The sequence below is a fragment of the Mixophyes fleayi genome, chromosome 2, assembly GCF_038048845.1.
Source record: "Mixophyes fleayi isolate aMixFle1 chromosome 2, aMixFle1.hap1, whole genome shotgun sequence".
NCBI lineage: Eukaryota > Metazoa > Chordata > Amphibia > Anura > Limnodynastidae > Mixophyes > Mixophyes fleayi.
The window spans coordinates 174,853,526-174,865,811 of record NC_134403.1 but is presented as its reverse complement, the minus strand read 5'-3'; the positions used below and the strand labels follow the sequence as shown (position 1 = coordinate 174,865,811).

At 36.2% G+C, this 12,286-nt stretch overlaps 1 protein-coding gene across 5 annotated transcripts in view; it reads right to left on the bottom strand.

The window, feature by feature from the left end:
* The window catches only part of AUTS2 (activator of transcription and developmental regulator AUTS2), a 1,332,985-nt gene that overhangs the window by 419,852 nt on the left and 900,847 nt on the right, over nucleotides 1-12,286 (bottom strand). For all 5 annotated transcript variants that reach the window (XM_075195009.1, XM_075195006.1, XM_075195008.1 and 2 more), the window contains one exon: nucleotides 8,881-8,910. In XM_075195009.1, the coding sequence (XP_075051110.1) occupies nucleotides 8,881-8,910 (30 nt within the window). The remainder of the gene's footprint in view (nucleotides 1-8,880; nucleotides 8,911-12,286) is intronic.

Genomic DNA, 12,286 nt, shown 5'->3' with positions numbered 1-12,286 from the left:
GTCAGTTTGCAAAGAGTAGTGGAAAGTATCAAGTTACACTGAATATGCCATGGGTTGAGTCCTCCACTGATGTGCTAGAGTGTGAGGTACATAGTATACTTAACACACTACAAGGGAATAAGGTCTCAGCAGTGTCAGAGCTATTGCACGAGCAGCCCATGTGTCTGGTATGTGCCATGGTGGTCCATCCACTACGAAGGCCCTGGCATGCTCAGTAAAGAAAACTCTGTGCTTTCAAATCCAAAGCTGAAAGCCTAAATTAAACTTCACTGAACAACATCCTCTTGTAAGTGAAAAGTATTTGCTGCTTAACCAAAAACAATACTCACAATAACATAACAGCCAGAAGCTATAGCAGTATTTTTTGCAGTGGTTATTCACCTCTGAACAAATCTGTTATTTAAAAACTGACCTGTGTATCACTTTAGAAACTTCTTATTACCCAATAGTAACTACTGGACTAATTTGTTTCAGGGCAAGGAGAGATTATAGGTATGGTAAGACTAGACTGGGTGGAATGGACATGGAGGTGTAGTGAATATTACAGGATCTGAGCCCATCTAATCAGGAGCAACATTCACTTCTGCATTGGGTTGAGACATTTTCCACAAGTGAAAACCCAAAGAGGATGCCAATAATGAACATCTAGAACAATGTGGAGCTCGACTTGATTGCACTTATGAGCTTTTCTATTTTATTTTCAATCAGTTATCAAGGTCTATCTGCTTATCTTTCTTATTAATCTCTTTCTTTGACAAGAGTGCAGTTATAGGTAAATATTTCACTTTAATTCAGACAATATCATCTTCAACTCTATTGTCCAGTGCTTTAAAACCTGGACAGGACAAGAGTCAAGTTGGACAACCATCCATCTCTGCTATGATTATTTTAAATTATATTAACCGTTTTAAATCATTTCTATGCTAAAAACTTTAACTGTTTTAAATCAGTTGTCATGTTCTATTAAGTTAATTGCACTAGTTACCCATATCTGAGCTTTTTTATTGGCAAGCCTGATAATGAAGTTGCTGTGGAAGGCTGTGTACTGACTGAATTACTCTCACATAGATTCTGCATATAATGTTTCCAAGCTAGCTGGGAATTTCATGTAGATGGCCAATTGGGCTGTGAAGAAGAAAGACGTTACATAGTAATGTTGAAAAAAGTACACCAAGTTCAAACTTTAAGGTTTTGGCAGTGAAGACAATTGCTATTTTATCCTCATAGCAAGACAATAACTCCTTCCCGTCCCCATAAATTAATTGCCCAAATAAATCACCCCAGTAATACAATCAAAGAGTTATAGTTAGATATATAATTTCTTGCAAGAGGCACCCAATCTACTATTATATCCTGTTAATAAATTGGTCCTCAAAATCTTCCTTGGTAGAGAAGCCATAGACTGATTACACTTAAAGTGGAATACCTTGTTCTAAACAGGTTGTTGAGTGGATCACCTCTTCACATTCATTTCTATGTAAATATAACTATTTTGATTATCTTTCTAGGACTCTGTGCACATTAGTAAATAGAGCCCTTCATTTTAATTTCAGTATACAATATGTAATACATAGTTTCCATTCACATTTCTGTAAATAATATTTGTATAATCTGCATTTTCAGGTATACAAATACTATACTGACGGGAGTGTGAGTACTTTATGGATATGGCAGTTTCCTTTTGCCACTGCACACAGGAGTTCAAGCAACAGCTACCACAGTGAATGGAGCTGTTTGTTTCTGTATTTATAAAGGTAAATAAAAAAAGTATGTAAAAAATGAAAATAAATGCAAAAATAACATCTGTGTATGTGTCTGTTAATGTACCTGTTTCAGTGGTGTACGACACTTTGTAATTTATAGCATTGTATTATAAGGAATAATGTACATTATACAGATATTAGATCTCAACACAGAAATCAATGTCCTGAATACAATTTTTAGATGGTTATGAAACTCCTAGATGACTGATAGTTATACTTTTCAGTTAGGGGTACATTTTTACATATCCTTTTATCTCAACAGAGTTTGCTTTTATTGGCACTGGCTGGATTATATATACAATGACATCAACTTAATTATGCATTAGCGAGGGCACTAAAGGTCAAAAATTATAAATTGTTCTCCCTCCATAAATCCGATATAATGAGACATCTAACACCTTGGAGTCTTTATGTGTGCACTCAGCCCTGGAAAGGGGAATTATTTCCACTTTATATATCCTTCACACCTCCTCCACACAAACTAACACCCCCATCCGCAAACTCAGGTGGATGGGGCAAACTGCCAAATGAGGATATGTGGGCAACAATAATAGAGAGGGTCTCTAAGGCTTCCATCTTATCCAAGGTAAATGCTTACAAAAATCTATGGGTCTGCTTCTGAATTATGTTGGAGGGGCTGTGGAGAACAGAGATCATTCCTCCACATCTGGTGGTCTTGCCCAAGGAAAGCTTCTTTCTGGGATAATATTGCAACTTTGATTAGCAATGTTACTACCATCCACATCTCCAAGTGCCTATGGTCCTTTCTCCTTTGCTCCCCTATTGAGATCCTGGACAAGTACTGGAAGAAACTGTCTGTTCAGATCCTCAACGCTGTCAGATGCCTTGTCGCAAAACACTTGAAGAATCCTGACCCCCCCTTCTAGACTACAACTTCTCAGTAAAATATGGTAGTTGGCGTCCATGGAAAAAATTTCAGTGTATCTAAATAAGAAAACCCATAAATTCAAATTTGGTGTTATTTACACTGGTCACTCTGGTCCTAACGCATCGCCTGACCAAATTCAGAATATATTATCTCTCTTCCTGTGAACAGTATTGAGTGGGCTGAGCACTGCATAATATTCCACATAATACTTTTTTGGATAAGCAGAATGTTTGTACTTACTGATATTGGTTACTATTGGACGAATCATTTCCAAGCAAACATAGCACTTGATTTTCCACCCATACGAGTATGAGCACTCCATATCTGGATTAAGATATACATCCGGCTGTTAGAAAATATACACTCGGCTGTTGATACCTACGGGGAATCGTTCCCCAACAGCTTGGATGTTTTTCCTTCAGCAGTAACATCAGAACCTCTGGGATACAAAGTGTCCACTTTATCCTTTTCTGACATTCTGGAACTACCGTCTGTGGAGGTGCATATTAACACCATCAATAGGTGTTTAGGATCGGGTGAATTTGTTCTAAACTTCCCACTATTCTATGGAAATTGTGGTGCATTAAGCCACTTATTTGCCACCATATATACCTAAGATATCAGATGATTATATTATTGTGTACTGACCACACACTCTGCTTTTTTAACATTATGAGGATATTTATATCTAAAGACTGAATTCATCTTCAAAATTGCAGCTTTTTCTGCCTTGTACATGCATTTTATTTAATATGTTATTCTTAGCAATTAGATATTCATGTGTTTATATTTGTTGTGATTTTGTGTTGTTTCTGTTTTTGTATTGATGATTTTTAAACCATTCATTTCATTGTTTTTATTATATTAATAAATTTCTTTACAAAGTCCAACATCTCACATATGAATTTTTAAGTACTTTTCCCTTGGCGCTCCCTATTATGTAGTAACGTTGCTTTCTTTTCTACAAGGTTTGGCACCCTTGAACAGGGTAGTGACAGGAATTGGATTTTTATTTATTTATTTATTATTATATATTGTTCCGAATTAGTTCTATTTGGAGCGCACAAGGTTGGTTGTTGTTTTTTATTCCTGCCTGGGGCCCAGTCATGGATCCACCATGGTGCTAACAAAAGTTGCAACATTTTAATTATCATTATAAATATTTAACACTACTTCCTGTGCTACATGCATTAGTGTCTAATTATACTAGCACCGTGGAAATTCTGAGGACTAGCAACTGATTAACATGTTATTTTCTCACTCACCCAATGTGACACAAAGTAAAGAATAAGCATTATCTAGCAGTAAAAACTGTAGAAAATATAACAATAGCACTGACAGAATGTTGCTGCCATGGGCTTATTCACATAGTCAAAGTGTTGTTTTTTACACCTGGAGAATGTGTAGGTTTCAAAACACGATATGTAAAGTCAAGCTATATTGAATTAAGAATCAAGTAAGCTTTAGATTGTGTTTGCACACCTGGTAATCTGTTACAAGCTAGTCTTTTTGTAAGCAAGAAATTACTGAACAGGGAACTGTTCTTTTTTAATGTTATTATCTTGCGATTCCATGAGTGGCTGATATGATTTTATCACAATAAAAAGGTATTATTAATATGCGCTAAAACACTCATTTCTGTTTTAGTATTACTTGTATATTATAAGGAAGACATAGCACATATTGAAATATATTATTAATTATATGAACATAAGGTATCATCTTGGCATTTCAGACCCTGTAGTCGGTGGACCTATGCAAATATATGTCAACAGAACTACTCATCATCATCATCATCTATTTATATAGCGCCAACATATTCCGTAGTGCTTTACAATTGGGGACAAACATAGTAAACTAATAAACAAACTGGGTAAAACAAAGAGGTGAGAAAGCCCTGCTTGCAAGCTTACAATCTATGGGACTCAGTGTTTTGCTCTTTTTAACTCTTTTTTCTTTAACTTGTGGTACATTACCCCAACATCACACTGGAGATCCACGTCCCAGCTTTCATTTTACTTAACCTACCCAGTAGACTCACAACCTTCCTTCTGGATTAACCTGTTATATTTGTTAAGCATGTCCATTTGCCATGTCCATATGCACATGCGGCTTGAACAGACCAACTGATGTTGCCAATAGTAAACCTAGACTAGGCAGATTATGAGAAGTCACACACTTCTGTTGTTAACCAATGTTAAGCATAGAAAAACTAAGAGCCTGAATGCAGCCTGCCTATGTGAAAATAAAGATTGTTTGGCTGGGAGAGGGGTGTTGAGGTATCATCATCACCATCATTTATTTATATAGCGCCACTAATTCTGCAGCGCAGTACAAGAAAATGCACTCACATCAGTCTCTGCCCCAATAGAGCTTACAGTCTAAATTCCCTAAAATACACACATAGACAGACTAGGGTCAACTTGATAGCAGACAATTAACCTACTAGGAAGTTTCTGGATTGTGGGAGGAGCACCCCCACGCGAACACAAGGAGAATATACAAACTGCACACAGATAAGGACCTGGTCGGGAATCGAACTCATGACCGCAGTGCTGTGCGGCAGAAGTGCTAACCACTAAGCCACCGTGCTGCCTATATGATGATTTGGTTGGAGAAGCATAGACAAGACAAAATTTAAAACAACCTCTCATATAATTATGCAAATAAAGGGGAAGTATTTGAATACATGTATCAAATGTGTATTTGTGCATATTAATAATAACTTTGTAAGGAAACTGACCACCACACATTTGCTCAGTATGCTTTTCATGTAACTGAAACTGGGCTTGTGTGTCTTTATAAATAACTCCCAACTATTGTTGAAATAATTTCCCAAAATCTTTTGGACTGACAATTATTGCCAGCCTAAAAAATTGTTACTGATTATAAATGTCATAGCTATTTAAGTTGTTTATAAAATATATACAAATTGAATAATCCAGGGAAAATGCTATGGAACTGAATTTTCAGTAGCCAAGGTTAGTGATCTTTTGCCCCATAATTTGCATAAAACAATCTAGTTCACTTATCACCCACTTCAGAACACTGAAACCACATAATACAATCCGAGACACTCGTAAATACATTTATTTAGTTTTTAGCTTTGATAAGTCAACCAGAGTCTCACTACTAAGATCTGACAATCCCTTCATCCAAAGGAAGGAAGTTCCTAGTTGTCACTTAAACAAAAGAATAATACACAGCCTCCTTTTATAAGTGTATACTTTACCTGTCATCCAACATCCCATTATCATGTCACAGCAGAGTGCACTTTTACACAGGTCACTTTGTTTAAAATGACACGGATAATGCACATGTCAGCGAGTTGACAGTCCTGACCGTCCTTCAGAGATAAAAACGCAAGACAAGCGCCTGTTCTTATCTCTGCTACATGCCTTGGTCTATCATCTAAGTGAGGCAGAACATGAATTCTCCAGAGAGCACTTTTTTCATTTCCTGATTTTAAGAAAATCAAATAAGCCCCATTTGTCTTCATCTGAATATGCTTGACCTGTTCAAACGATGATGTCTTCCATTTTATAACAGGCTGTATATGCTGAATACAAATGACATGTGTGTCTTATAGCTCTTGTCTTTTAACAAAGCAGGTCTATTTGGTTAGAAAACTCGGATTTCAAGAATTAAAAAATCTGGGTATATTTATAGAATGCAGTTGAGAGTAGATTTTGATTACAGCTGACTGAGGGCAAGATGAGTAAACATACTCAGCATTTTTCAGCGAATTAAACAAGCTACAGAAGCGAACATAATGGTAAATTAAATAGTATCTGTATTTTTCTCAAGTAAAGCCAAAGTAGGAATGGGAGAATAAAATCTGCATTAAAGGTACCATAGGTGAGTTGAAAACTACCCTAAATGTTTTAGGCAGATTTGTGAGCGGATATAGAAGATCCAGTAGAGCACTTTAGAATAAGCTGCAGTTTGCGCACTGAAAGTAAAACATCTACATAAATTACAGTCTATGTTTTCAGGTGCATGTATCTGAATATGTGTGAGTATGTGGAAGCATCATGATAAACTCTAAGCTATTTGGATGCACCAAAAGTAAAGATACAGCAGTTATCATCATATCATTATCAACTTAATGGTGATGACTGCCAATTAAAAAAAAGAAAATAATAAATAGATGAACAAAAAAGGTAAGATCCTCACCAAAAAATAATTAACCATGCTTTGCCAGTTTGGGCTGATCACACCATAACAGGGAGATCTGGGTCATGGGGTCCCTGTTTTATAATGTTACACCAGTCCCGGACTGTTCAGCATGGGTCTCAATTCCCTAGAATTGTTGGGCCCACAAAAGTACATGCAGGCCGCCTTCCTTGGGCAAACCAGCCACATGCTGAATAGAAATGGTACTCCTCCTAGCACCTCAGAGTAGTTGGTGCCAGGGTAACAGTTTAAAGTGCGTAGATCATTAAGAACATTTGTGAAATTACAAGTGCCAGCACGTCCTGGTAGCTTGGGCCCTCTGAAATATGTAGTTACACTTAAAACCAACTCTAAGTCATGTCAACACTTGGCAACCACAAAGCCAGACTTTTATCATAACTAGATAGACCAGTGAGACTACCTGTAACTCTCCTGTAAAACATTCTTAATATAGTACATTCTCAATCTGTTAATGGCTCTCAAGAGTTGGAGTCAGCAAACAGAGCAACAGAAGTATAGTAAATTACCCAAATCAGTCTCCTTGTGTCAATATTGATATTGGTATAAAACCAGTAACAAAAACCTAAAACATTAATTTATAGACGTTGCCACAAAGATAATAATTTGCTCTACTGGTGTATAGGTATCATACATATATTGATTGTTTTATTATTATTATTATTGTTATTATTATTATTTGTTGCTAATAATACATCTCATATTGCATATACATTCATAGTAGAAGTGACAAACAAAAGTACAGAATGAGTCTTTGTTTCATATCAAATGTATAGTGCTAAAGTTGGTCCGATAATGTGGATTAAATTGCATGATAACAAAATCTGCAGAGACCTGAAAAATACTCACAATAGGTTCCTTACATTTGAATTTTTAAAAATGCGAATAGGTCAAGACATAAAATAATGTTGTTATAAATGTAGCATTACATTAGTATAAATTATGTGTGGAACTTTGACCTACTGAGCACAATAGATACAGGCATCTAATATTTCACTTAAAAAATTATATACATTCTTGGACAGACTATTTCTAAAGATATTTCATAAATCAGTACAATTGGTTCCATTTTCGTCAGTGGTCATTACTAATGTATTAAATTAGCTGGGTCATGTTGCACAATGTGGAAAATAAGAAAAATAGAATTATATTGTAGTAAAGCATAATAAGTTCTCATGGCTGGAAAAATTGCATAATTTGCTTTACATGTCACTAACCAATCCTCAGTTACCTGCAACTGACAGCACATTCACAATTCAATGAAATAATGAGACACTTACCTTAACCTGTTGATTATATAAGAACAACGTGTGTATTTAACATCAATGTTAAAACATACATTGAGAATAATTTAAATTGGGAAATATTTAAGCTGATTTATCAATTAGCTTTGTTTTTGGTTTTTTTGCTTCACATACATTACGCGGTTACTGTTGACAATAACATGACTATTACCGGATATGATTTGCCGACATTCGACAACAGTGGTTTGTCCTAAGTATTGCTTAGCTGAGTCAACTGTGTATTTTGCTGCGATGAGGGTTTTTTTTTTATCACCACTATAAGCAGCAATGAAACATCGCAATTATCACCGTAGAAAGGGGCTTACCCAATATAGGCCCCAATGCTTGTTACTTAGAAAATAGGAAGAAATATGTATATTTTTTTTATAAACAAGTATTTTTATAAACACATTAAATATAAAACAAAGTTTCCTTATTTAATGGCAGAATGCTACTGACGAATCACAATTCAAATTTTCTAGTTAGATTGACATCATCTTTTACTTGAAATAGTCCAACAGACCATTTTAGAAAATACTATTGCAGCTTGCATTTGATTATGCACAAAAAGATGACTTGTAATCATTAGTAATGAGCAAGAAAAATAATCACTTATCTGGCAAGAGAAAACATTGCTAGTGAAATATTTTTACTTTGCCTGGCTTACCATTAAGTATTAAAGGCCCACGAGATACACATTAGTTCACAGTAATAAAAAATAAATCACAAAAAATAACAGATTAGATTTTACCTTTTCTTCCTGCTCGCTGTCACTGTCACACTGGAAAAAAAAATGCAGAAAATGGTCACTTTATTTTTTAAAACAAATATCAACACAAATTAATACAGGGTCTGGTATCTGGAACAAGAAATCAAACACTCTTTGTCGAATTATGATGAGCTTTAAGTTAACACTTTGACAACAATACAACAAGTTAAAAAATATTAATAATAATAAATTGACCTGTGTCTAGATTTTTGATATGCCACTCTCATGTTGTCATTGGAGATTACTGAAATAAACAATGTGAATGCACTAGCACATTTTAAATAGAGATGTTCACTGACCACCGAGTTCTGGTTTTCGTTTTGGCTTTGGCAAAATAGCCCTTGCGTGTTTTGGTTTTGGCTTTGGATCCAGATTTTTTTCTAAAAACCCTATTTTTTTTTTTGCTAAAATCACATATATTTGCTTCCCCCTCCCTACATTATTATTAACCTATTTAACACTAATTTCATGTCATTTGCAGTCAATTTTGACCACCTCACAGGTCACAATATTATTTTCATACACTTTCAAACAAAAGCTGCAGATTTAAAAGACCAAGCCTGCCAGACATATTATTTGTATTTTAGCAATGACAATTAGCAATGGAGCTCTCCTCTTTCTATGTTACCTATATGACACAGTACAATGTGACTGTAGATTTAGAAGACCAGGGGGTAAATGTATGAACGTGCGGGTTCTTCAACACCCGCGTGTTCAGCGTGTTCGGCGATTAAATTTCAAGCGGCGCTACATTGTAAAGGGAAGTTTCCCTTTACAATGCAGCGCCGCTTGAAATTTAATCGCCGAACACGCTGAACACGCGGGTGTTGAGGAACCCGCACGTTCATACATTTAACCCCAAGTCTAACCTCCTGTCCATTCAAACTCCTGCCCGCTCCCTGCGCTCAGCCAATGATTGCCGCCTCTCCTCCACTCTTATCACCTCTTCCCACTCCAGAATCCAAGACTTTTCCCGTGCAGCCCCCCTTCAGTGGAATGACCTCCCTCATTCCATCCGTCTCTCTCCTACTCTGTGCTCCTTCAAACGTGCACTGAAAACCCACCTCTTCCTTAAAGCCTACCAACCATCCACATAACCCCTTCATCTCCTCCACTCGCTCTCCCTCTCTCCCCTTGCCTCATCTGGCTCCCCTTGTGCCTGTTCTGTTTACCCTCCCTTAGGATGTAAGCTCACATGAGCAGGGCCCTCTTCCCTCCTGTCTCCCTACTTGTTCTTCTGCTCCATGTTTTTACATTAGCCTGCCTGGAGTTTCTGAAGTACTGGTATTTTTGTTTATTGTTTTGTACTGTTTTACCCTGTATAGTCTACTGCTTGTACTGTGTACGGCGCTGCGGAAATCTTGTGGCGCCTAACAAATAAATGATAATAATAATAATAAGACAACACAGTGAGTCATTAGATATATTATTACTTGTGACTCTACTTTATCAAGCCTAATACTATGCCCAAACTCTATGTTATCATTTCCAACCAACAAAATAATCATAATTATCAAAATCATAACCATACAACTAATTATTACTCTGCATTATAAAGTAAATTCTCCAGAAAAACAAAATTATATAGTGGAACTGTTTTAGGATGTCAAAACATAAACCAAAATGTAATCATGTACCGTTAAATTCAAATATAAGAAAATATATTTTTCCTTCTTTGCTTTTGAACCAATTATTTAAACCATCCTGTTAAACATCTTGTCAGTATGAACATAGATTTCCATCAAAGTGTTAAGCTTCCTGCCTCCAACTGTCCAGTTCTAATTTCAAGGTCCACTTAATTCTGCATGAGGTAATTACAACTACACCCAGAAGCCTCTTCTCTCCAGAGTTAAGCATATGGCGAAGGACTGAGACCTACTGGTGTCCATTATGTAAGCAGCACGGCTGCCAACACAATTAAAAATGCACAGGCTTCTTTCCCAACACACACACAGTGATTGACAGCTTCACAATTTGGACAGTCACTGTGTCTGCCAACAGCTTCTTCTGCACTGGGCCCACATGGCACAGTGAGAAAACACTTCTATCTCTAGTATTAAATTCTCTTACTGACCTGAGGACTGTGCCACCGGCTCATCAGGAGCATGGCATCTAATTTACAGCTCCATCCCATGGATCCCTCAGTGCCAGCTTCTGGCAGAGACGGATGATGGTCAATCCCTCCAGCTTATAAATTATGCAAAAGCAATAAATGCACTCAAGAAGCAGCACACATATCTCTCTAGCTATTGATTGAAATATATTTGTAAAAAGACAAAACAGGGACATAGGAATAATCAGAAACTCATCTTTTGCATGATAGTGATAAGATAAATGATTTAATGTCTGTAAAGGGTTAACTTGTCAACAGCAACCATAAATAAAAGTACCTTTACATAAATGAACACTGGGCCAAATGTAATTATTATCTGTGATTTATTAATTGTCATCGCTTTAACAAATAGTATAATCCATAGAAACGAGTTAAGCTATTACTGATTTTGTAATAACCAGAGCACATCCTTTGAGTGCTAGAAGACTGTCATAGAGCTCCTCCTGATTTGCATTTACGTCCCCTATTTTCTGTGACAAAATGAACTGTGCACGAGCAAGACAATGAATAGGGGAAACACAAACTGTAATAAATTAAATGTTTAATGAGAAAGAAGGAGTAGTTGCTTTTTATGAATGGATCCATAATGTAATAAAACAAAAATAAAAGCCTGCTGGCAGTGTGGTATCTCGTCAGTTTCTGTATCATAAAATAAAAAGGGAATCAAAAGAAATATTTAGTAGCGTTAGCATATTAAAAATTCATTAAAAATATCATAGCAACTGTACCACTACTTTACAAGCCTCATTATATCATTCTGTGCAGTGGTGAGATATATTTTGCAGAAACCTTCGTAATCAGGCCTAGATTAGTGGAAGTTCCACATAGGCACAGACCTACTGTTGCAGAATTGGATCATTCCACTAGCGGCTTGTAATTCAACATTTTATTTTCCTTTTGTACTTATTTTTATGGTTCTGCACTTATGCTAGGCAGGGACTGGCTGACTGGCAGACTTTAGCCCAGGGAGCAAGCACGCAGCACTAGCCCATAAGTAGCGGCCCATCCTTAAAGGGTGGTTTCGATTTAGTGTTGCTTAGACCAGAGGTACTTTTGTTATTATAAATGATAAATCTTAAACAATGAAATTAAATAATGCAACAAAAAACAAACCTCACTTTATATTTACTTCTCTCTACAGCACCTTTTTTTTTTTACATACCTGGCTGATTATTATGGGATTTATCAAAATGCAAAATACCTCTGTTTGTTTTAAAAACCTGATGTTTTTGCCAGCAAAAGTGATTGTTTTTGCTTCACCCTATATGCTAATAG